General features: G+C 36.3%; 3 protein-coding genes and 1 long non-coding RNA gene across 5 annotated transcripts; 3 read left to right on the top strand and 1 right to left on the bottom strand.

Moving 5' to 3' along the window:
• Positions 1 to 672: 672 nt before the first annotated feature.
• Positions 673 to 1,318, top strand: mRpS33 (mitochondrial ribosomal protein S33). Its single transcript, XM_088186581.1, has 2 exons — positions 673 to 811; positions 895 to 1,318. The coding sequence occupies exon 2, from the start codon at positions 904 to 906 to the stop codon at positions 1,252 to 1,254; it is 351 nt and encodes a 116-aa protein (XP_088042707.1). The 5' UTR covers positions 673 to 811; positions 895 to 903; the 3' UTR covers positions 1,255 to 1,318.
• Positions 1,319 to 2,824: 1,506 nt separating this feature from the next.
• On the bottom strand, positions 2,825 to 18,225 carry gig (TSC complex subunit tuberin). 2 transcript variants are annotated; one of them, XM_088186441.1, is made up of 33 exons: positions 18,107 to 18,225; positions 17,715 to 17,851; positions 16,374 to 16,628; positions 16,161 to 16,297; positions 15,918 to 16,092; positions 15,662 to 15,859; positions 15,457 to 15,598; positions 15,244 to 15,389; positions 14,894 to 15,066; positions 13,983 to 14,388; positions 13,741 to 13,917; positions 13,462 to 13,650; positions 13,225 to 13,396; positions 12,804 to 12,962; positions 12,471 to 12,667; positions 12,291 to 12,404; positions 12,071 to 12,225; positions 11,874 to 11,999; positions 11,382 to 11,501; positions 11,028 to 11,165; positions 10,784 to 10,904; positions 9,510 to 9,731; positions 9,289 to 9,447; positions 8,996 to 9,216; positions 8,793 to 8,928; positions 8,136 to 8,350; positions 7,872 to 8,032; positions 7,299 to 7,806; positions 6,969 to 7,238; positions 6,772 to 6,907; positions 4,543 to 4,683; positions 4,296 to 4,472; positions 2,825 to 4,190 (listed from the first exon to the last, which is right to left on the bottom strand). In XM_088186441.1, exons 1-33 carry the CDS (start codon positions 18,186 to 18,188, stop codon positions 3,990 to 3,992), a joined length of 6,066 nt encoding a protein of 2,021 aa, XP_088042567.1. In that variant the 5' UTR covers positions 18,189 to 18,225; the 3' UTR covers positions 2,825 to 3,989. The 2 variants fall into 2 exon arrangements, with proteins under 2 accessions (XP_088042567.1, XP_088042568.1); XM_088186442.1 differs by lacking the exon at positions 11,028 to 11,165.
• A 2,318-nt stretch (positions 18,226 to 20,543) lies between these two features.
• LOC148235138 (uncharacterized) lies at positions 20,544 to 23,159 on the top strand. The gene has a single exon (XM_088186061.1). It carries the CDS (start codon positions 20,544 to 20,546, stop codon positions 23,157 to 23,159), a length of 2,616 nt encoding a protein of 871 aa, XP_088042187.1.
• A 1,749-nt stretch (positions 23,160 to 24,908) lies between these two features.
• LOC148235137 (uncharacterized) lies at positions 24,909 to 26,119 on the top strand. Its single transcript, XR_015809693.1, has 3 exons — positions 24,909 to 24,974; positions 25,047 to 25,221; positions 25,292 to 26,119. It is a non-coding gene; the product is annotated as an uncharacterized LOC148235137 (long non-coding RNA).
• Positions 26,120 to 26,646: the final 527 nt, after the last annotated feature.

The raw sequence follows: 26,646 nt of genomic DNA, 5'->3' as shown, positions 1-26,646 counted from the left end.
TGAAAATTATTTATTTTCATATAAATACACATGTAACTCTATTTTATTATTATTTTTACAGAAACAACATTTTGAACCTCATTTCGTTTTAGTTTTAAAAGAAGCAGTAATATTTTTTTAATTATACAGCCATTCTAATGATTAAGTCGGCTTCCATAAATTATGTCACAGTTTTTTGTGAATTTTTATCCCCCCCTCCCTCTCTAGGTCACAAGATTTCATGGACTCTATTTTGACTCTATTTTGTTCACATTGCCAAAATTGCACTAACATCTTCTAAACTTGTGACATAATTTATAGAAGCCGCCATAGTAAAAATATCTGATTAATCACAATATTAGATTTTTTAATATAAAAATCGCTCATATTTTTCTGTATCACCTGATAAACTTTATTTAAGAAAATCTCTAATTTAAAATTTAGTATTTTATAACCGTGCGTGTGATTATTCTTCAAACATTGGTTAAAAATCACAATTAACCCTAAATCAGTGTCGTCAATAACATTACAAATTACGTCACTAGTAACAGTTAATTGCTATTTTTAACCGATGTTTGGGAAATAAATACGCGCACTGCGATAAAAAACTAAGTTTTAAATTTTAAAACGTATTTGTGTAGGTATACATTGTTAGCCACTTTTGCAGACGTTAGGGTCAAAAATGTAATAAAGCAGTAAGTTTATTTATGCATTTAGAAATATAATATTCTTGTATGAACGTATGTACTCGCATGGCAACACTGATATCCCTGTCATAGGTTATATTGTCATATTGGTTGTAGAAATTTTCATTATATTTATTAGTTAAGACGTATGTACTTTATTAATATATATATATTTATCGTGTTTCGTTTCTAAAAAGTAATTTTTATTAATATAATTTAAAATTTTCAGATAAACAAAATGACAAATTACGTAAAATACGCTCAGTTAGTGAACCTAACCACAAATTACGGTAAACGTATGAAGTTTCTGTCGAATCGCATTTTCGGCGAAGTGACTCGACCGACAAATCCAAAATCCATGAAAGTAGTTAGGTTATTTTCAGCAAAACCATTACCGTACGACAAAGAAATAACACACTATTACCCGAGGTACACCGAGACTGCAGATCTCATGACGAATTTGAGAAATTACGGCCTGTTCAGAGACGAGCACGAAGACTTCAAAGAGGAGATACTTCGTAGGCGTACTTTACGAGGAAAGGTCAATTGGTTGGAAAAATGGAAAAAAATTAAAAACCCACAAAATTGATGCTAGAATATTGTTATTTTGTAGATTTTTAATTGTAAATGAAATAAATTGTGCGCTAGGGTTATATTTCTTTTATTTCAATACATCACTTATATTGTTTCCTCCGATCCTTTCTTAGTAAAAAGCTGTATTAAGTCTCAGTTGGAGTCCTAACGGGGAATTTTTTTGAATGATTCCTATTCATTATATTTATATTTCTTGAAAGTACTACCTTATCGATGTAAGCTGATGACATGACCGTCCAGTTATTACGGTCTCACCTCATCAACAAACATTGCCTCAGTGGCAATGATTCTATTTAGTTAAGACTATCTCTAAATACATCAATAATGGCCGTTTGGTGCCTTTATAAACACATAGAAAAATATTCCTTTGACAAGACAGACAGCATATAGAATGTGTTATTGTATTTGAAAGTAAAATGTTGCCAAATCTCCACATGTTCAAACCACAATGACATGCAACAGTTTTGTAAGAAAGACGATGAAAATACGCAAATCTAACTCCACCTACAAATAGTCGCAATTGGTGCAACGTTTTAAAACAAAAAAACTGCATAGTAATATACCAGGTGATTTTCTGTGAGCATGTTAAATTAGCCACATATTGTGTTTTGTCATAAACACAATTATATAGTTCTGCTACAAAGACGAGATAAATTTATTTAAATGTAGAATCGTTTTCCTGAAAAGCCTTTTTTTAAATGTAATATTTATTTTTAAATATTCATTGTTTTTCAACATTTGCTTTGCTTATTAAATTTTTTTGATTGGTTAAGACAACTTACTATATGTCTTGATTTGACTGGGATTGCCATATTTTAGGCCGACTCAGATGTCAACATTTTTCCTGAGGCCCCGCATACTGCCATAAGGTTACGTCTCTTCATACTTAGCATAACTAAACGGGCCCCGTGCATATTTTCCCAAGGCTCCACAAAACCCCCAAGCTGGCCCTGTATAAATATTGTATAACGTCTGATTTCTTTTAACTATTGGAGAATTCTTTCGTTTTATGACGGGCTAAAGTTATACTTTACCTCACAAGACATACAAAGATAAATGAGTAGTTTTCAATTAATTATGGTGAGATGTATACTGTTTAAGCTTTGTCCATAGACAACAAAAGCCTGCCAACGGAAACAACATAAGTAAAATGTAATTAAACTGAAAAATTGAGAAATATCAAAACAAACCATCAATTAATTTGTACCATAAGGTACTATACAAACACGCAAGAAAATAATATTGATACAAATATTGATGTAATCATCTGTAAATCATATCATTTTCAGGATAGGATTTTGTTCATTTCCACATCAATTCCAATAGATTAATAGGATAAGATCGCTCAAATTCGCACAAAAAATGTAAGTCAATTTATATAATATATTATATTTAAAATTTGAGAATAGTTTCATCATTTTGTACATAATAATTAAATTCAGATCAAATGTAAAAATATGCATAAAACAATATACAAATCATTCTTATCAACAATCTGACTCATTATGGATAATTTTATCACAATCGAGGATAGCAAAAAGGTTTCGTTAATAATAACAAAATAATAAAAACAATGAGAGATATATATATTTACACAATCGATTGATTATTCATATATCAATAGTAACAAATATTTATCTTAAGTGAGTTATACAGCATTAAAGCTCATTCGTTTAGCGAGGTTTTTTACCTAATGGGTTTGATAGAATATTTTGTACGTGTTTTAACCAGTCGTTTTTAAACCAAATTAAAAAAATATTGTTACATTATCGTTATCAATATAGTCGATTGAACTGAATTTAGACAAGTATTTAAGAGTACGAGGAAAGAATATCAACAGTAACATATGCACACAACACTATTGATTTAATTGTATGAATGATAATTTAAGACAGAGACGGTTTTAAGGCGATGGAAGCTATAAGTGAATATTTTTAAATAACGGTATGACAATTATAAGCTTGGAGCCGAAATGAATATGTGCACTTTGAATGTTTTTTTTATTTCAAACTCGATATTTTATAATAGTAGTTGAACCTAACATCAGTATAATCTTAGTAGTGTTCACAACCAATGACATAAAATACATCACTAGGCGTCACTTTCCTTCTACAGTTAATTGATCAGCACAATGCCAGCTCAAGAACCTATATACACTACATAAAAAATAATGCCAGATTTAGGGAAATAATCTAATATTCATTGTCTCTTTCTTACTAACGAATATTGATGAAAAACATACTTTCTTACTAGGCATATCGGACAGAATATAATAAAAAAAAGATTTGAAATTACACATTTCTCTGTACCGTCTCTATCTTTTGAAAATCAATAGGTTATTGTACGCGCTATGATAACAACCGCAGTTGGTCATTTGAGAATATTTACAAATAATCACATTATAAGATAAGCTTGATCTTATTTTTACAGTCAAGTACTCATTGTTCGTTTTAAAATTGCATGAATGGGTTGAAATTAACACAACATAATGAAAATGAATAATACTTAACTGTATTTGAAAGATTTTCCATCCCCTTCTGACATTGCATCCGAATAATTCTTAATGAAAAACAAATACACAAACTGCGCTGTTGGATACACATGTAGAATAATAAATATTTTCACCATATACCGTGTATTTTCATATGGTCTGGCGCGTGCTTGCTTAACGGCATTTTTTTGGTGAAATTAATATACAATAAATATTTTTAGCCGTATTTTTCGATCAAACTACGTGTATTCGGTGAAATCTTCCATCGGCGACCGTCTCGTGTCTGAGGAGTGGTATATTTTAGTCGACTCCTGCGAGTTGTTCTGATCTTCCAGCAGCTTATTTTTTAATCTTTTGATGGCGCGAAGTCTCTCCAGCCAGTTGGATGCGTATGGCACGACAGCTTTTGAGTTCAACGAACGAGATATTAAAGACGCCAACTGATAAAATTATAAACAATCAACATGAATATAAATGGTGATTTGCACATTATTTTAGCAGTATTCGTGAATCTCTCGATCTGAGTAATTAAATAAGATACATACGTTGGCGTGTAATGCTAGCTGCCTTGCGAAGAGAGCTACGTTTTGATCTGAAATTATCTTCGGCTCAGTCTGTATGAGAAAATCTTTCTTCGCTAGTTCATCTTTGGTTTTTATTGTAACTTTATTTGTACCGTGATCAAGCGGTTCTATTATGATGCAAGCAAAATTAAACTGACCCTAAAAAATAAACGATAATAAAGTATCGCTTAATGTTTATGAAGTATTATTGACAAAATGTATTATTTACCTTAATGGTTTGTATGAGAAAATCTTCACCGCTCTCATTATATACAATAGATACAAAATCGTTTCCTATATGTTTTCGTTTTTCGTTACATTCAGGATCTGAAGAGTTATTCGGCATAAGGGTAGCGACGTGAAAATGTACCTAAAATAAATATAATGGTTTAGAACATGGTTTCCCAAACTATATTCCGAGGAAAACAGGTGTTCCGCCGATCCAAAATAGGTGTTCCGTCTACATCGAAGAAGAAAATAATCTAAAAACTGTGATTTCTTCAAAATCGAATAATAAAGAACAAGTGTCATCTATGAACAGACCAAAACGGAAGTACGATGAATGTTATTTATATTGTGGATTTACGTATATTAGCAATTCAGATGCTCCTGATGCAATGTGTGTTTTGTGTCAAAAAATGCTCGCAAACAGTTCTTTGGCTCCAGCTAAACTTCGCAGGCACTTCGAAACGACACACTCTGATTACAAAGAAAGACATGCAATTTTTTAGGAGACAACGTGACTCACTGAAAAGTCCAAATATCAAATGATTACAATGGCTAAAACTGATAATGAAAATGCAACAGAAGCTTCTTTTCGCGTTAGTTTTCGTATTGCACTTAATGGTGAAGCTCATACAATTGGAGAGACACTCATTAAGCCATGTGAGAAAGACATGGTGTCATGTGTTCTTAATGAGCAGGCTACTAAAAAATTGATGCAATACCATTATCAAATAATACTGTTTCACGACGCATTAAAGATATTTCTACTAGCATAGAGAAAGAGCTAATTCGTCGACTTGGACTTTGCAGTGAATATGCATTGCAAATGTATGAACCTACAGATGTCGTATGACTAGCTGTGCTATTGGTATTTGTTCGTTACACATATGATAAAAGTATTGAAGAAGATTTACTCATGTATGCATATCTACATGGAGAAGAATTATGGATTTTATCAGCTGAATCTAATAATTTTGAATGTTTTCCTATCTTGGATGAATGTTTAAATGAATTGAATTTTCAAGTTTATAAAGAAGTTTCACAAGTATTTTTAGAACACCTATATAACTTGAAAACAACTCTTTCGGAATATTTTCCGTAAACTAGTAAGGACGATTCCTGGGTTAGCAATCCATTTTCTGCGACAGTTAAACCAATGGGATTAAGCACAAGGGATTATGAAAATTTAATTGATTTAGTTAATGACTCTGATTTGAAACAAAAATATAAAAAAATATACTATTATGAATTACCCAACCAAAAAACTAAGCTAAATGTTCCGCCAAAATTTTCGGATTTGCCAAGTGTTCCGTCGCTGAAAAAGTTTGGGAAACCCTGGTTTAGAATATTAAGGATAACATGCTTTTTTAGCTTCTCCTTATACAAAACTATTTCTATTTACTACTTTCTCTTTATGAGCGTCAACTTCCAATCTCATTATCGTTCTTAACTAGGGCTCCCAAACCGGTTAACCCTTTATATGCTAGGTGTGGATAAATCCGAATCACCGTTTACGGCTCTTAAGTGCAAAATTCGGATAATAAAAATAGTCGATTTTTTTAAAGTGCTGAATTAATTTTCTAAATATAACTCCAAAAAGTCACGTAATTAGTCACATATTAAAAATTAAAATCAAAGATTTAATCCTGAGGATGAATATAGATGCAACATAGAATGAATATAAACATCAAAAAAATCGTAATTAAAGCTTGAAATTTTTTATGAAAATTAATTTAACATTTAAAGGGTTAAAACTGATTTTTTGTTCATTTTTTTAAAAACCGTAAACTGTATTTTTTGTCTCGGTTAACAGTTTTTTTACGTTTATTTTTAATTTAAATAAAATATATAATTTTTTTTCAAAAATTATAAATAATGCACAAAATCGATGAATAAATTCCTAAGCGGAGTGACAAGACTCTTTGCCTCATTGCCTAAACACAGAAAAAAGTTTCTTATGGAAATGCATCCATTATGCTTGTTCCAGAAAAGAAAGATGTTTCCAATGAATTATTTCAACTACAAAAATAATTTAATATACTAAACAGTGTATGTAAATCTCTAAAAATTATACAATTCCTTATTAATAATTAAAACCAATGTCAACCTCAAGCGAACACGTTTTTAGCGATACAAATAATTTTTGTGCAAAAATTCGTATACCGCAGTTAACAGGTTCAATCTTTTTGTGAATATCTCAATTATTTCAAGAAAGTTAAGTGATAAAACATACCTGCATAATATCATCTTGCCAAACATAAGCAAATCTACCGTCTCTTCCACCCTTTTCTACATCCAAAAACAGCCCCATAGACTCCGCATCCTCCAACGATATCAAGGTACCCAAATCTTGCAAAAACTCCGCATACCTATAAAGAATGACCATATGAGTACAATAATCTAGCATTAATAATTAAACCTAAATCATACCTAAGGCTTCCGAATTCGTTCTTTAAAATTTTAGTCTCGTTATCGTGTTGGCCTTTACCAACATATAACACTCCAATTCTATAAGTCTCTAATGGCGGAATTAAATCTAGATTTTTTATGGATCTGATTTGCTGCGATCCCGATATGAGCAAGGGAGATTCCATTTTGGAGTTTTCTGCGCTAGAACTATGATACAATTGCAGGAATACAAACGCTGGGCTGATTCCAGACCGAGAAGACGAGTCCTTCGGTTTAGGCGAAGAGTTATCTCTGAGAATACACAATCAAAATTAGATATATTAAAGTTAGATATAAGAATATATAACGTACTTTCTCTTTCGAGTGGGGCTCATGACTGATATGGTGTTGGACCGCTTCGATCTAGACAAAGGCGGGAGATCATCGGAAGAGAAGAACTGTTGCTGTTGATTTGCCTGCGCCTCGTTCAACTTTAAATTCAGATGACTAATGTTCCGCATCGCGTCCGACGAACCAAACGAAGAGTTTCTAATGCCCAATGCTGGATTTGTCGCATTGGTTCTGTTGTTGTTTTGTATGTTTTGCACGCGGTTCACGGGCCGAGGTGAAGCCGGTGCCGGCGAATGTGGAGGTTTGGCACTAACTTTTAAGAAGTCATGCGTTTTATCGATTGTTAAATTAATATTTTTACTGGTTTGCTCCGGTGCTTTGATTGATTTTACGTTGAAGTCTGAGACGCTTTGAGTTTTCATTCCATTTGTGGCGTTGTCGTGTTGATTAGCTAGTGATACTATGTTTTTTTCCGACATAGACGTTGTCGATACTTGGGGAGCGTCAACAGCGACTGGTAAACCAGATCCTGTAGAATATAGTTGTATAAGCATATTGATTTAAATTTAATATTAGCATAATTATTAAATTAACCTGGATCTGAATTATAAGTCATAAGATGCGGATGTGAATGCGGATGCTGTTGAATAGTAGGCGGAGTGTTACTTGATATTTCTTCCGGAATCGCTTCGCAGCTCACTCGCATATCTTTACTGTGACTTTTAACAGCGCCTTTCTTTGGTTGTTGCATATTGCTTATAATACAAAATAATATTATATTGTACATATATTAAGTGATTAATTGTTAATGTATATATATATATATATATATATATATATATATATATATATATATACCTGGTTTCATCTGCTTTGTAATATGACAAATCTTGAAATTCACAAGAAGCGTTGTTATCATTTGTACGATCATCTAAATCTCTGAAAATTTCCTTCATTCCACCGGATTCGTTGACAATAGTTTCCAAGCATTCCCGTAAGTGTGCTGGATTTTTCCAGCTTGACGACATCTCGGGCGAAGAGTTTGATCGTTTTACAGTGTGGCGAGATTTCCCCTATTGAAATGTTTATACAAATTATTTCATTATCATATTAGGTTGCTTATGATTGCCATTGTTGATTTAGGGTTTAAAATATCGAAACGAAAAATATCAAATACTATTAACAAATACCAAAAGAATAGTAAAATTATTGATTTATAAAAAGTTATACATTTTTGCAAATGTAAGAAAAAACACAGACTAACAACATCATACAGCTCAACTATATTTCATTAGATACAAATTTAAGTAATTATTTTAAATATGTGATTGACATTTTTTTTAGTGTGTTTTGATAATATTGTTTCGAAATAATCTCAATGGTTGAAGTCATTTATCGATGTCTAAAAAATTGCTATCTATGCTTTTTAGGTTTGAGTTTTGGTTACGTAACTTGACAAAACTAGCACTACCTAATTGGTAATTTCTAACTCTATTTACAAAATGTCTTTATTACCTGTTCATCAGAAGGATGCAAAGGGTCATTTGTGTTCGATTGACCATCTTCATCATCAGTGTTCGTGCCAGATGAGCTTTGTCTCTGAGGCGATCCAGGAATATTTATGGGTCCAGTTGCAGCATGAGATTGATTACTAAAAAGACAATGTGATAAAAACCCTCACTCTCATTTCTTAAGTTATTCTCGTTACGCCCGCATACCTATTAGCAGGCAACGTCGTAGTCGTTGGGGTGGAACTAGTAGTTTGCGTAGAATTTAAGAAAAATGTACCAGCATGGGGATACCGAAGTTTCATTAGCATGGCTGCCGAAGTGTTACTAACGTTATTGCTCATTACAACACTGTCTGAATTAGATTTTTGTATTTGATCGGGCTGCGAGCCGCCGCTTCCGCTCCGTGAACGAGGATCATCATCGGAGAGCTTAAGAAAACATAATGTTAACGAATCATTAGTGTTAATAGATCATGCTGAATGTGTACAAATTCAACTTACAACATCGCTCTTGGCGTCTTGGAATCCACTGGAGGCGATAGAAGCTGCGCTACCGAGTGGCATAGTACTTGAGAGTGTTTCACAGTTACCAAGTGACGGTAAAAACAACGAAGATATGTCGCTCAATGGAACATCACTGAACGAAGTGTCAATGCTGAGCTGAAATTAATATTCAATTGTTATTTCACATATATTAATTAGATGTGAGTAGACGAGCTTACTTGATTCTGTAAATGTATCATCCACGAGACATCGCCTGTGGGGCTCCGAACGTAAACTTCGGCCCAACTGCCACACCAACAAGCACAATGCAAACGACTCTCGGGTAAACCAGCATTACCGGTAGAGCTTCCACTATTGATTCCGATCGGTTTCATGTTTATTCCGCTGATGACTCGTTCTAATCTATTCGACATGGTTGAATGGGATTTTTCATCCGAGATCTATAATAAAATTTAATGAAGAGTTATATAGTAATGAGAGATCGAAACAATGATGAGATAAATTTAGATCAAGAAGAAATCGTTATAAGGATAGAAGAAGAAATTTTGGAAAAGTCAAGGGATATATAGAATTGGCTAAAATAGTGTGGCACCCTGGTTTATATATTAACACATTAATAACGGAAAGCCGAATAATTGGCTGTAGTTGCATTAACTCAGAAGACGAGAAGTAATTTTTTTGTCTTTTAAGTCTCAATCTATTTGAAAATGTGTTATTCATAAATCAGATTTTTATGAGAAATTTTATTGTTGTTTTTTATTATGTATATGCTACATAATATAAATTTTGACACAGATCAACCTCGATTTGATCGTGAAATATGGCAAGAAGCGATATTAAATTGCATGATAGTATGAACCACATTTAAAAATATTTTTTAGAAGAAATCCATTTGAGTCAATTACATTTATGAGATCCTTACACACAAACTTGATTCCTATCACTGTTGATGCCATGTAACCTCATTAGTAACTACAAATGTTAACCTATGATTAATCAAACGTACAACACATTTGGCGAGATATTTCTTTCCAACTCTTTGACTCACATACGCAGCATCTAAGGTCCTAAAATCTTAAAAAGTACAAAAGAAACGAGTCCAAGTCTTTTTAATTTAATCATAATGATAAACTAAATTATTATTTTTTAATGGCTCGTATTACTTTGTCAGAATTTTAATATGGTTTTGGTCAGAATTTATGTTAAAAGGTCAGAATACATTGGTCAGAATTTATATTAATTGGTCGGAACTTATATTAAATAATAACCGGATGGTAGCTATCTCTGGACACATTTAATTAATGTTTGTATTATATTAGAATATAAGCTACCTGCTAAAAATATTTTGAACAGACTATGTACTTGTAAAGATCGAATCAATAGTCTGCAATTGGATCAATCATAGTGGAAGCATCAATGTAGCAAAAAGTCGGAAGGGATGGATAGACATCGTAGATAGGATTATGAACTTAAACTTAAATTAGTTAAATACCTGTTTATTGGCTAAATTTTCAAGTTTCAAATTGAGCTGTGATGTTGGCACGCCATCGTTATCGAAGCATCCTTTTGGAGAATTAGAAGATGCGTCGTTTTTATTTTCTGACGAATTTTGTCTGAAAATTTTACAATACACAAATCAATCGATTCGAAATAGCGACGGCGTCGAGATTTCCCTTCTTTGTAAATTTTGCCAGAGTCGCGATAAACTAGTCGTATTAAAATATTTATATAAGTACCTTGTTGAACGACCTGACATGCTTTGCAAAGAATGCGGATAATGGCAAGATGGTGGGATGAGATTATTGTCCATGACGGAAGAGTAAGAGTTTGTTGTTTCGTTACTTTTACTATGTTGCAGAGAGTGTTTTGTATACCTACAAAGAAGCAGATTTAATTGGCTTTGTGCACTGCAGATTAATTATAAATTCATATCATTATTATGTTATATTGGAATAATTGAAAACAAAAAAAAGAAACAGAAACAATGGGGATAAAAAGGTACAATAGCGACTCTGTACAAAATTAAAAATAATCTAATTCGGGGATAGGTGGGGGCGTATCATAAATTAAAAATCTGACAAAATGTATACCGTTTAACATCAGTAGGTGCCGTTTGTAATGATCCATCTTCGTTAGATCCAGCCGTATTATTTCCAGTGCCGGATGGACTCTGCAGTGAATCGGCATGCGCTTTGCAAAGTACCAGGCATCTAAATCATAATTAATTTTATAACAACATGAGTAGACCAATCAATCTATTAGTTTACTAAACGCTTGATGGAATCCATAAATCACCAGTCTCAATAAATCAATGACAAATCACCGGAAATACAAAAAACTAATAAGTAATATAACAAAAGAAAATAAGTAATATAACAAACAAAAATTTGAGCACTGGATTCTAACTATTTACCGTAAATAGTAACGTTACAACTTTGAAATGCATTCTGCAACTTGCAATCTCGTGTCTATAAGTTATTTATAATAAAAATGTAAAATAAAATATATACGAAATGGCTTCACATTTAACCGCATTCAAATCAATTGAATATTTTTTGCTATAAACTTGTTCATTCTCATACCTATCGCACAACCCTTGTCTGAGAGTATTCTGAGAGCAACCGGAAGTCGTAATCGTTATTATTTTATGTCCTAAAAGCCATGTCATGGAAGGACCTCCAGATAGTAGAAAATCAGCAGTCGGCGATCTATTTTAAATAAGTAAATAATTAAAGATAGTTTATCTCGTTATTCAAATTTATTAAAACGACTTTTATACCTTTTGGGTGCAGTTATACATTGAGAATAAGTATATCTAGCCATTAAATCGATGCAAGTTTCAGTCAGTTCGATATAGAACATATTAGAAGCTTCCTGAGGAGTACGCAGCTCGCCCAAAGTCGGACGACTAGGAAGTTCCCGGCGCCGAGATCCCTTTTAAGCACAGCCATTAAAAACAATCAAAATGAAAATATATGTATGTATCGTCGAATGATTACTTGTTCAGTAAGACTAGAGCTTCGTTTTCTGTTCGACGAATCCTGATTTAGATCTGCGAAATCCTGTTTCTGTTTCCCCTCTTCGAACGGTTTAATGATGTTATTGTATAAACCCTGAGAAAATGTTAAGTAAGAATTAACAAAATACTTGAGAATATAATAAGTTAAATTATGACGCACATTTTTAATAAACTTAACAAAGTCCCTTCTGAACGGAAGTCTGCATTTTAAAAACCAAGCTGCAATCACGTGATGAGCTAACGATACAATGTAATGATTGTATTTGAACAGATTTGTATAGGGGAGCAGAATTGCGAACACGGACATGTACTGATCACCGACGAACGATGAGAATAATTTCGGGAGGCGAGTTATAGCTGAAAATATAAGTATATATTAATATGAATATAATTGTTTTGCTTATTCAACATAATAAAAATGCAAATATGCTTGTTTTTGCTTTGATTAGACGGGATAATGTATAAAATGTTTACGTATGAAATCAAATCTTACTTGATAAAAATTCTAAAATCGGTACGGCGATCATAACGGTGGCTGAAATTTTAGACAAATCTAATAATACATCAGGTAGCAGTTTAGCCATAGTGTCTCGCATTTCCAAGGTAAAAATAGTGAGTGCCGTTATGCACTGTTGAACGCACGGTACTACAACTGCAAATTTTATAACACATTATTAACTGAATGACGAAATATAAACCTATGTTATGTCTAGATTCAATATCAGACATTTCAGATTGTTTCTGATAAAATGTACATTAACAAAAAGACATTATTTTAATCTTTATTTTTCTGTGTTTAGTATAAATAGAATAAAAACATTTGCTGTAAAGGAATAACTTTAAAAAAATAATACTTAATTGTTCTATATGTCTGATATTTATTCTAGATTCTAGACATTTATTTAAATAAATACCTAATCCAAATTTAAAGTTACATGTGATGATTCGCGTCTGTAACTGTGTGTCCAATTGTGCGTGATATGGAGCTAGACATGTCAGTACTGGTAGAGTGAATGCATGAAACTCTGATTGCGTCAGTTTTGGCGATGTGTTGTAAAGAGTTTCAGGTAAAGATTTATCAGCCACCTGTAGATTATGGAAAAATTAATAACATTTATATGCATAAATATGTATTGTTTTTTTGTAATTACCATTGAACATAAGGCAAATGCCAATAGATCAATGTCGTTGCTGTTCTTTGATAATACCAAAGCTTTGTTTTGCATAATATTTGGTATCTCTCTAAGAACAACCTGTAAAACCGACCAGTCTTTTTCCTGTTTGAGACACATTATAATTATGTTGCAAGCTTTTCTTATCGACACGTATGATATTTGAGTCTAAAAAAATATTTGATTTATTTTAATAAAATAATATAATGGGACATATGGACAGTTCTATATAGTGCTACCAATAGCATATTCAATTACCTGTAAATTACTGATCTGATGGACAGGCTGTGCAGGAGGGCTGTGCGACGATTTTAATACATCGTCACCACCTTCAATACATATGTAAGGACTAAAATACACACGGCCGCCTTTTTCCAGCGGAAAACCTATATGATACATCGAATTGGCTCTAGCCGACAACAACCATTCCAGCAGCTGTAAAGTTAACGTTAATGTTAAAAATTAAAAAATCAATATTAAAATATACTGACAAAACTAACCCTCAATCTAATCGACGGATGGTATTCGAAGAACGATGGTCTCGCGTAATGCTGCTGCAGATGGTTAATAACAGTCGAATATGCTCTGACGGCATGCGAAGAAGGCAATTTGTGTAGTTTATGCAAAAATATGTTAATAATGCCTGACGCCACTGCCGATATATCGCTCACGTCCGTGTCCGGAGACAAGCTGATGGGTTCAGCGGTCACGTATAATTCAAACGGTCTATTCAGCAACTTTTCGAGAATGTCGAAGAGGTCCGAGAACCTCTTGGAATGGCAGTGCAAAGCGATTTCTACGAGTAGCTTCGCCGAGGCGCATCGGATTACTGGATCTGCTTCGGTAGAACAGTGTTGCAAATTTGGAAGTATAACTTTGTCTAATAGCTCCTCTTCATAACTGGATCTATAATATTAAAATCACCAAACTGATATGTGACTAAATATTGTTTGCTGACAAACAGCTGAGATACGAAAGATTAATAGACAATGTACTGTTTGTTTGGAAAGTAAATAACAAACACAATATGTTTAATAATAATAGTAGGAAGGCAAATTGTTATCGTAGGGTCGAATAAATCCTAACATAGCAATCTAACAGACATTCGTCACTTTGCCTTCAAAGAATCATCTCTGAAAGAGTGAACAAAGAGATATTTGCGGTGTCTTTGAAAGATTTAATCATAAATCTGATTAAAGATGCTGAAGATACTGATCCAAAATATTTTTCAGTTTTGCCCTTTCTTTTCAATGGGGATTTTAAATATATGTATGATCATATTATATACAAAATTATTCATTTTTATGTGTGTAGTTGTGTATTTTTAATATTCCATATATCTCATGATAAATAGAAATATTTTTTAAATATTAGTAATGTAAATATGCTCTAGTATTATATTTTAAATCACCTGTTTTGCTCAAATATTACTTGTAAGTTTTGTAAAACTTTTAGCCTTATATTGACTCTGAACTCTTGACGGCAATACTGTTCAACTAATTTGTTCAATGTCGTCAACCATTTGTTATTTGTGGGCACAATTTGATTTGTTAGGTACGTAATTAATTTGAATACTGATTCATCCTGAAATCATAAAATAAAAACACTCATTATAAGTACTATATAAGATATGTACTACTACTACTACTTTTGCTATAGTACTACTTCATAATTATTTTTGTGTTGCTAATTGTTATTATTAAACAATTATTGTTACAATTAAAAATAAATTAAATTAATATTACTAAAAAATAGTATTACATGTCTAGAGTGTCCGCAGGCGTTGATCAGATTATACATGTTTTCCACGCTTCCGTAAAAGTGTCCGCTCTCATATATTTGTTCAATGGATGTAATAGTTTCGTGCAAATGTGTGACTATCAATTTGGACGGCGACTGATTTCCTTCTATTGAGTGAAAAAACCGTTTAAAATGCCATAGCGCAACATTTAACTTTGCATACAATCAATTTACCTATTTGCTTAACTACAGTCATGATAATTGCAAACACTAAATCCCACGCAGGCTCGTGCAAATCTTGTCCTTGTTTATTGACCAATGTCTGCATTGCCAATATAACTTCATACGTGACGATCGACTGGCCACCCTCGAGCGCCTGTTTTATAAATATTATAATACCGATCTGACAAAAACATAAATATAATTATGATTTTAATACCTTTAGAAAGCTAGGTAAGACTTGGGTGGGTATGCATTTCAAAGTGGTTACACGTTTGGATCCCCACAGTGCCATGTTTAAGTAAAACACGGCGCCACGTGCTAGATGACAATCGCCACTGGCGGTAGTACCTAAAGCGACGCACATAACGTGCAACGCCGAGTGTCCCAGATCAGTACCCAGCATGTATCGCATTACCTATGGCGAAAGTATTATTAATAAAAAATAGTGCGTATAGATTGTGTGCGACCCTTACTTTCCAACTAATCGGACAGTAGTATTCTACATTGACCATCCTGCACAGAGCAGAAACGAATATTTGCAAAGACTCGTGTGGAAATATCGAATAGCACACTATAGCTTCGAGCACATACAAACAGTCGATCCCCACTTGAACGTCGGGTGTCTCGCAGCATAAAAAACACGTATTGCTGTAAAAATACGTTGTAATAATTTATACGAAAAGATCGAATGCAATAACAAATTTTAGTTAACTTACTTAACAAAGCCTGCAGTGATCTCTTTAGACATGGAAGCAGCGTTGAATTTTATAAGGTTAACTAATAATCCTAAAAACTCTTTCGTTAAATCTACATTTGTTATTGAGGGCATCCATTGCAGCATAAATTTAAATATCTGTAAAAATACAACGAGTCAATGAAATATCATATATGTACAGTGATCTTGTTTATCTATTAATTAGTGATATTACTTCTCCCTCAAAATTTGTGATATCCTTTCCTTCATTTGTGAGCGTTTGTAACAATGCCAATCGCCACTTTGTGTCTTCTGGATGATTATGCTCTTTGATTATTCTGAAAAACTGGGCCCTCATAATTTTCAGTAAGTCGTATTGACCGACAATTAAATTTTGAAGGAACAGCAGAGCTATGTGACGTGCTTCTTTCGGCTGCTCCGGTTGTATCAAATCAGCTATGGAAAGCCATAGTTTCTCCACGGCGTTTTGCTAAATTAATAAAACACGAATTTTAAAATAATTTTTATCATAACAATATTTATGGCTTCATACGAAAACATCAATTGTTAATAAAAAAAATCTAAAAACTTATGGTTACCTACGCATTCTCTGTTTTATCTAAGACAAGTTATAAATTTTTACCAACTGGTTGTTTCATCATTAACACAGTTTTTCCTTAAACAGCCAGCTAATATGTTATTATTTATATACTTGTATAAAATATATACATTTTTTTATAGTGTAATAATTATATATTAATGCTAGCACAAATTGGCCCTTTACGTGAAAGTATTCTAGACTAGTATAAACATATAAATATTATACAGACACATGGTAAAAAAAAAGAATCTAAATAAGATGTTTGACATTGCCCTTCTATGATTAGACTCCTTATGAAAAATAAATATTATTTATTGTGTTAAGCCCTTTTGCAGCTTCGGCGGAATTGACAGAAATAACATTAAAAATTATTTTAGCTTTCAGAATACTATTTGTTTCATTCTAAATCAACACCATCAACAAAATCTCGAAAATCCTCTACTAATTTAAATTTATTTCATGAATTTGTGAACATGTTAAGAGTCAAGTCCTTTAAACTGCTCCTTCGATGAAGCTCGGACGGATGGGACAAATCCCTTTATGAAAGCTTAGTTTCTAGGTGAATATTTGTGGGCGACCATCTGATAATTACATGAAATACGTACAACATTAACAACATATTATATCTATATGATTTAAGGAATTGGGATTTTCAGGATTAACATTGCAAATTTACAGTGGAGCATATATTAGATTGCATAGTCAAATATAAGAGGGGCTTTTTAATATATTTCATTAGTATTTCAGATAACATTGTACTACCTACTGCAAGAATCAGAACACACGTTTACTTATAAGTTGGTTTTTAACTCTTAATGATCATGAAGTTTTCTTTAGTATGCTATGTAATAACAACACATTGAACAATGGCATAAATTAAGCGTTAATATGTGTAGTATATATTAATAATAAAACACATATCATACATGTATATACATATATCAAACCATGGATATTAAGATAAAAAAGACTTACGTCTGTCAGCCGGTGCGTTCTAACTTTATCGTGTAATTCTTTGATTGCTTTTAATCTTTGGGGCGTTGGAGTCTCGAAACTCAATTCTTTTTCTAACTCGGGTGTAGATACAAAACCACTCTCGTCTTTAATGTTTCCTATAAGCGTACATATAAAGAGGTTATAGTAATACAAAAAACATTAATAATATTTATATAATATGCGGTACGTATTGTTGGCTAAATTGTGCATACGGAAAAATTGCACAAAAATTGTGATTTTCAATCACGTACTGTTTTACATGCGTTGAATTCGAAGAACACTGACAGTATGAAAATGTATTTATGGCCGACACACAAGTGTTGATACCTTTGTGTGTCGGAATGCTTCGCGCGGACATATACGGTACTCACCGCTCGAGCCTTTGAGTTTCTTCTGAATGTAAAATTTGACTTTATCATGCAACGTCTTGTTGTCCCTGTCCTTGGACGTCATGGCGAACGACCGCCCCCGGCTGTCAGCTGCGCCCGTCAGCTGCACAAAGCGACCATAACCGTTCGATGCAGTGTTGTCTATGGTACATCTTTTTGCTTTATAATATTATTTATATAAAATAGCACTCTTTATCTCTCAAAGTTACGTAAAAAAATTTAAAAACTGTAATGCTTAATAATATTTATATATATGACTACTATTTTTTAATAATAATTAAATATAAAATAAAAATATTGCGTCACATATTCATATAACTTATCGTTTTAAGTAGATTTTTTTATTAAGAAATATTAATATTTAAGCGATATTTTAAATTACGTAATGCTAAACTTTGTTTTAAAAGTATTGTAGAAATACCGCTCAATATAATTCCCTCATTTTGCACTAATGAATTCAGATGAAGCATTGACATTATACAAATCTTGAATCATAGTAAATTAAATGATTATGGGGATCCCGAGACGACCGTCCGTGACGCAGCATAAGTGAAAGTGAAGTCCCGCTGAGCCGCGCGCCCGAACTAAGCGGCGTTGTACAACCACAATGCACCCCCGCCACCGCAAGCAACGCGCGGAGTGGGGACACATTAGACACTCTACGCTGACGACACTCTACGCTGACGACACTCTACGCTGACGACACACTCTACGCTGACGACACACTCTACGCTGACGACACAGCGATAACATTCACGTCGATCAGCCCAGATCTTATCGCCTCGAAACTACAACTGTTCACCCGGAAGCTCCCATTAAGCGTCCCATTAAGATGTTCGGAGAAGAGATACCGTGGGTGAATCAGACCCGTTATCTGGGCCTCACGCTCGATAAACAACTAACGTGGAAGCCCCACGTCGAAAGCGTCCGAAAAAAAGCCAGAGGAGGCATGGCGGCGCTGCGCCCGATCATGGGCAGCCGCAGCAAACTAAGCCTCAAAAACAAGGTCCTCATTTACAAGACGATGATCCGTCCGATTATGACGTACGCCGCTCCGGTTTGGGGCTACGCGCGGTCGAACACGATGGCCAGGTTACAGATTGTCCAAAACAAGATCTTGAGGGAAGCACTGGACGCCCCGTGGTTCGTCAGAAACGCCGACATCCGCAAGGATACCGACGTCTGTCTGATCATGGAATTCGTCAAAAAGCTCTCAGTCAGATTTCACCGAACACTACCCTCCGTACCGAACGAGACCATCGCAAACCTATGCAGCGTTGAAGATCCCTTCGGAAACCCGCATCCTAGGGATATACTTAAATACGAGCCGCCGTGAACGATCGTAGAAACTGTGGCATAGTGGCAATACTGCGGTCGCGGGGGCAGTAGTCAGCGGGACGCGGTGCGGGTGCGACGCAACCACAAGCTATCCGGGCAGTATGGCGGGAATGCGCATTTGTGACGTGGTGCGACCGTTCAACGGCGAGGGCGACGTTGTGGCCTGGTTCGCCAAGCTGGAGCGAGTGACGAAGCTCCGAGGTGACGAAAACGTGGCGGCCATCGTGCCATTGTTTCTGGAGGGACGCGCTAGCACCATCGTCGACGCGCTCAGTGAGACAGCGCAGAACGACGTGGGCGCCATTAAAGCGGCGCTGTTCAAGGTGTTCGCTCCTGACGGCAGAAAGGCCTACACCATGCTGATGAAGCGGAAATGGGATGGCGAACACCCAGAAGTGTTTATGGAGGAGATGCGGAAGCTCGCGACGGTCGCAGGCCTCAACAGCGATGCTTTTTTGTCGCGCCATTTTGTTCACTGTTTACCAGCTGAAGTGGCGACCGCTGTTGGGACGCGCGACGCGAGCGGAACGGCAACCCCGTCGGAGTTGGTCGAGTTCGCGAGGCCACTCCTGGAGCAGTACGTGGAGCGGCAACCCAGCATGGAGGGCGCTAGTGTCGGGGCGGCGGGAGCCGCTGTCAGCGGCGCGAGAAGCGGCGCGAGACGAGCGACGAACGACGGCGCGGGGAGAGGGGGCAGCAAGAAGTGCTTCCGATGCGGTGGCCCACATCTGCAACGAGACTGCAAGACGAGGGTGGAATGCTGGTCGTGCGGTGGGTCGGGCCATTTTCAACGCGATTGCCCGGCGGGAAAAGAGGTCGGGAGGTCCAGTGCGCCGGTGGGTCTCCCAAAGTGAACGTCGCGGCGTTACCGATTGTCCCTGCGACGATCGACGGACGGGCCTCCCGTGCGCTCGTCGATTCGGGATGCGCTCAAACAATAGTGTCGTGCCGGTCGGCAGGAGTAAAAAAGACAAGTGCAGTGACAGTAATAACAGTTGACGGCTCGAGAGTGCGATGCACAGGGACAACGACAGTGAATCTGACGATCGATGGTCAATCGACGACTGTCGAGTGTCTCGCGATGGAAAATCTGCTGCCCGGCGTGGACATAGTGTGCGGAATGGACGTTATTCGGCAGTTCGGGGGGGTGCAGATTTGCGGTGACAGTGTGCGATTTTTCGGCAAATCGTCGTCTGCGCCGGTCGCGAGGCGCTGGCGAGTGCGAGTCGGTGAGAGACAGATTGAAGCGGCCGCAGCTGCGAGTTTGCCCCCTGCGACAATCAAAGATCGCGATTTTAGCGCAGCGTTCGATGGCGAGTCATGGACGGCGACCTGGAACTGGAAAGACGGTCCTCCGGCGATGCTAAGGAACAACGTCTCTCACTACAGCAGCGTCGAACGAGAGGAACTTCGTGAGAAGTTCACTGCTGAAATGCAGAAGTGGATTGGCGAGGGATGGCTGCAACCATGGAGGGCGGAACAAAGAGGGATTTTGCCGCTGATGGCTGTAGCTCAGCCGAATAAACAAAAAGTTAGGCCGGTACTTGATTATCGCGAACTCAACAAGTTCGTGGAGTGCAACTCGGGGATGGAAGCGCCTGCGTGCGACGAAACTGTGCGCAAGTGGAGGCGAATGAGAGGACCGCTTAAATTGATCGACTTGAAGGCGGCTTATCTACAAGTCAAAGTGGACGAGAGCCTGTGGCGCCACCAGCTGGTATGTTTCGAAGGAAAAACATACTGCCTTACGAGACTCGGCTTTGGACTTAGTAGCGCTCCGAAAATAATGAGTCGAATCGTGGAGTACGTACTATCGCAGGACGCGGAGGTTCGACGAGGGACCGATAATTATATCGACGATATAATTGTGGACGAGAGCATCGTAAAAGCGAGTCGAGTAGAAGCACTCTTGAAGAGATTCGGACTAAAGTCAAAGCCGACGGAGAACCTGGACGGCGGACGAGTGCTGGGATTGGAGGTGAGACGGGACGCAGACGGAGACCTTCGTTTTAGGCGGGGAAACGCCATTCCGACGCTTGAGAGAGGAAATAAAATTACGAGGCGAGTGCTATTCTCCATCTGCGGAAAGTTGGTGGGCCATTATCCGATAGGCAATTGGTTAAGAGTGGCCTGCAGCTTCGTAAAGCGTGCATGCGAAGGCACGTCGTGGGAAGACCTCATCGGTAAACGAGCAGAGAAGGTTATGCGAGAGATCCTGGCCAGAGTGGATGCAGAAGATCCAGTGCGAGGGAAGTGGAACGTTTCGCAAACGGAGCATGGAAGAGTTTGGTGTGACGCGAGCTCGATTGCATACGGTGTGGCGCTCGAAATCGACGGAGAGGTGGTGGAGGACGCAGCTTGGCTTCGGAAACTCACGGATGTCGGACACATCAATGTAGCAGAGCTAGATGCCGTCCTCAAAGGAGTAAACTTGGCCGTCAAATGGGGCATTCGGAAGCTAACAATATTGACAGACTCGGCGACGGTCGTTAGTTGGCTGAACTCCGCGTGTGAGTCGGGACCGAAGGCGAAAGTGTCCGGCGCCGCAGAGATGCTCGTCAGGAGACGACTGGGCGTCCTACGCGAACTGTTTGATGAGTACGGTATGGTCGTAAAAATCACGTTCGTACCTTCTCATAAAAACCGAGCGGACGCCCTAACCAGAGTCAAGAAGTCCTGGGTGGACCAGGTCAGAAGAGCTGAACCAGTCTGCGTCGCCACCATAAAAGAACTGCATGACATGCACCATTTTGGAGTGGAGCGGAGTCTCCACCTCGCGCGTATGGTTGCGCCCAGCGCCACCCGGGGTGAGATCGAGCAGTGCGTACGCCAGTGTCAAACCTGTCAGCTGATCGACCCGCACCCGACGAAGCACGACGAAGGCGCGCTCGGAGTCGAAGAAAACTGGATCAGGCTAGCGATTGACGTTACACACCATCAAGGGTGCCAATATCTCACAGTTGTGGATTGTGGCCCAAGTAGATTTGGACTGTGGAGAAAGTTGCGCTCCGAAACTGCGCTCGAAATCGCGACAAACCTGGAACAAATATTCTCCGAAAGGGGGCCGCCTCAAGAACTTTTAATGGACAACGGAACGGCGTTTCGATCCGAACGAGTAGCCGAGCTGTGTCAGCAATGGAATGTTCGGAGAAGATTCCGAGCAGCATACAGGCCTCAGGGAAACGGAATTGTGGAACGCCACCACCGAACAATCAAGAGAACAGCTGCGAGAAGTGACGTGTCACCGACCCGGGCAGTGTTCTGGTATAATCTTGCACCGAAGGATGGAAAAGACGCCGCCTCTGCACCGGCAAGAATGGTGCATGAATACATATGGAGACACCCGGCGGTAGCGGTTGAGGAACCACCGACGGAGCAGGCGAGATTTGAGGTCAACGAGATGGTACTAGTCAAGCCAGCTCAACCGTCGTGCACGAAGACGTGGGCCAAGGGACGAGTAACAGGCGTGATATCATCAACCAATGTTATCGTAGACGGAATCCCACGGCACGTCTTAGACCTGAGAAGAGCCCCGGAGGAAGAGCATGGCACCAGATTGGTCGAAGGTGCGCTATTGCAGGCATACGGTCCTTCGCCGCATCGAATCCCAGCAGAGGAGGCCCCAACCGACCAAGAAGCCGTTCGCAGACCAGCACGACAGCGACGACGGCCTCGCTATCTCGAGGAATATGTATGATGAGGGCATCAGGAGGGCGTGTGGCATAGTGGCAATACTGCGGTCGCGGGGGCAGTAGTCAGCGGGACGCGGTGCGGGTGCGACGCAACCACAGAAACACCCGACACGACCTTATTATTTAATACATAATAATATAATACAGACTAAGCAGCAACTCACTTATTTATTAATTTTTTTTGATTTCAGACAGCAAGAAAAAAAAAACCAGTCCGATTGAGAGCGAAGCGCACAATAAGCGCCGCCTCTCAAGAATATAGATACCAGATACACATTAGACACATTCGACTCTGGACTTCTAACTCTGCAACACTCATTGGACTACACGGATTCTACACCTCGCCTCCTATTTGAGCAACCATCTCCAGGACACGCGCTCGAGGTTTAATATCGACGACTGTCGAAGGATCCCAGTCAACACGCGTCAAGAACGTACCGGAAGATTCATAAGGGCCATTTTGTACAGTTCGCTGTACAAACGTCCTATCACAGATCGTCAACCGGACCTGCCGATAACTACAATATCGTGTCGTGGCTATTTTGCTGGCATTATCAGAAAATAACTGACTAGGCTGTTAGGAAGGGGTAATGCTCGGGTGGTGGTGGGAGGAGGCAACTTCACGTGGTCTCCCTGTGTTCCGTCGGTGACCCCACTTCAATAGCCAACATGGTTTTGCAGTGGAATATTTTGAAAACAGCTGACCTGTGATCACAGCGCAAAGAGCGACGGTTCAACATTATAAAATTATTTTCAGTAGCAACGATTCTGTTTCGGATATAGGCGTTTAAAATTTCAACATATGCTGGTTGTTTGCAGCGATTCGATTTTATGCCGAGTTTTAAAGCTAGCAATATTTTTACCCAGAAATGTATTTATAAAGATCCAATAACGTACAGATTTTTTAGTCGCTGTATAATATATAGTTCTAAAATATATTACTTTGATATTGGAACCTGCAAGCGTTTTTTTTTTGTGGTTTATGTAATCTAGTTATTTTTCATAATGAAAATGCAATTAATTTGCTTGTGAATTTTACTAATCAAAATGTCGAACTACTTATATTGAAATTATTTGTAGTTACGACATTATATTAATGTATTTTATACATTATTGAATAAATTTTAATTTCGTTACATAACCTTTTTGGGGGGGGTGGGGGCACGCGCTTTGTTCTTGTTCTAGAACCCCGCACCCTGGATGTCACTATGCATGACATAGCTCGATTTTATTATTCAACCGAGAAATTAAAAAAATCTAATAAAAACAAATGTTTGATGATTAATCAGAATTATTATAGTTATATTATAAATACTAATTTCGATCACACGGGTACTACAAAAATTAAAAAACACTACGGTTTATATAGGTTTTGATTCAAAACCCTTGAACCTATGTCTTTCGGGTACTAGTATTGATATAATACGTAGTCGGTTGAAATAAAAATATATATAATTACATACAAGCAAAACTAAAGTAATGGTAATGAAGATATATAGGTGCAAATATATTTAGTTAATACAAGTAAGTGCTAATGAGTATATAAATAAACTAAATATGCAAAGATAAATATATACACCATATGTTACAAAAAAAAATATGGAAAAACGAAGCAATGAGATATATAGTAAATATAAATAAAATGTGCAAATCTATACACAATTAGTAAAATATCGATCGATTAATAAAAAAATGTATGATTTTTAGTAAATTATATGAAATTAAGTATTTTACATAAAAAAATATGCAGGTCAAAAATATGAACGTTTAGATCAAAAAATTTTAACTGTCAAATTGACGTGTCAATAATCACTATAAAAGTTAGTATTTACTGAATATTTAACATTTTACATTGAAGCAATTGTATATATCTTATTTTAATCCGCTTTCAGATAATCAGATCGTGGCTATGTTGGTGAATGACGTATTATGTCTGCTGTTAACGCACGTTTTTCACCCCCTGTTCAGATTATCCTAATAATATTCTACTTCTTCCTGATCATCATTATCAAAACTATTTATGACAATAATCAAAAGAGCCAAAGATTCGAAAAGTACAATGCGATGGTAAATTAAAGCTAACATTTCTCATATTCAATATTATGATAAATTTAATGTTCTTTATTCGGTCTTACAGGCCAACGAAGTAGCCCACACGCTCGAAATTGTAGAAAAACATGCAAAACAAACAGCTCAAGCTGTTAGGTCCATTGAAATTAACGCGAAAAATAAACGAAACACAATGCTAAAAGAGCGCTTTCGCAAATCCAAACAACGCTTGATGCTGATGAACACAAAATCGAAACCTCCATGACACGTTCTCTTTAAAAGACGCTACAATTTTATTAATTATTCATGCTTAATATTTACCAGTTTAGTGCCTCATTTAGTCAATTAACAATTTTAGGGTTAAAAATGGGACCCATAATTTATTATAAGTAGTTGAACTAGATTTATAGTCTCTTTATTAGAAATTGTTGATTGTTAACATTATTAATACTTGTTAAAGTTTATTGAATGAAAATGCCTAAATAATTGTGATTAAATTTATTAATTAGATCAATGATAATGTAGAATGTTATTATATAATGTAGATAACATTTATTCTCTAATTAATTGCTTGAAAAGATGCAATAATATACTCATAATACCTATAATTATAAGATGTATTCTATCTTCTTCAAATTTATAACATTTCACATTCCAATCTCTAAAAATTGCTATAACCTTAATATATAGTAATTTGAAAAAAAGAGTGCCTGTATTAATTAATATTAAATTTAAAAACTAGTCATTTTTATGTAGTTACTTTTCTTAGTATTAATTCTTAATAGATTTTCTAACTAATGCATGAAGATTATTGCTGTGAACTTAACGCATGTTAAAATATCGATACATTCTGTCGGCATTGTACTAATCCTTATGTAATTAATTTTTATCCACCAATAGATTTCTCTAAACATAATGTATATTTTCTTTTGCTCCAAATTACATTTTGGTTATTAAAACTTTATTTAAGTTTATATTAACCCTTTGAGCAGTATGGTGGTCGATCTTTCGTTGTTGTGACGTACCCCAGATAGTTATATTTACATATATAACTGAAGAAATAATAAACATTATATTTATATAATATTTTTTTTAATTTGATTTAATGTAATTGATTTCTATAGAAAATAATACTAATAAATTAATTAGTACGAAATAAATGAACATAACAAAAAAATATTTTATATTCATTTTATAAAAAAATATTGAGAGCCTCTGAATTGATATAAAAAATTCCACAAAAGCCGAATAATTTATAAAAAAAATGTAAAATAAATTAAAGCAATAAAATGTCGAGAATTACTAATTTTTCAATAATTTACTATAAATGCGATATAAAATAATAATAAATAACTAACAACAGAAATATTTATGGAAAAATACGTTAAATTAACTCATTCCCAGGTGTATGTTAACAAATTTACAAATGTGTATAAATTAACT

This window comes from Plectrocnemia conspersa, unplaced genomic scaffold (assembly GCF_051122295.1).
Source record: "Plectrocnemia conspersa isolate PC_06_02 unplaced genomic scaffold, ASM5112229v1 ptg000005l, whole genome shotgun sequence".
NCBI classification, from domain to species: domain Eukaryota; kingdom Metazoa; phylum Arthropoda; class Insecta; order Trichoptera; family Polycentropodidae; genus Plectrocnemia; species Plectrocnemia conspersa.
This window is presented reverse-complemented; position numbering and strand designations above follow the sequence as displayed.

Excerpts from the sequence above, each read along its gene's own strand:
- mRpS33 (XM_088186581.1), top strand. The coding sequence starts at position 904 with ATGACAAATTACGTAAAATACGCTCAGTTAGTGAACCTAACCACAAAT.
- gig (XM_088186441.1), bottom strand. The coding sequence starts at position 18,188 with ATGACGTCCAAGGACAGGGACAACAAGACGTTGCATGATAAAGTCAAA. Across the intron at positions 15,067-15,243 it reads CCTGCGGACACTCTAGACAT|GATGAATCAGTATTCAAATT; the intron begins GTAATACTATTT and ends TTATGATTTCAG. Across the intron at positions 13,651-13,740 it reads ATCAGATCAGTAATTTACAG|ACTCAAATATCATACGTGTC; the intron begins GTAATTGAATAT and ends ATATTTTTTTAG.
- LOC148235138 (XM_088186061.1), top strand. The coding sequence starts at position 20,544 with ATGGAAAATCTGCTGCCCGGCGTGGACATAGTGTGCGGAATGGACGTT.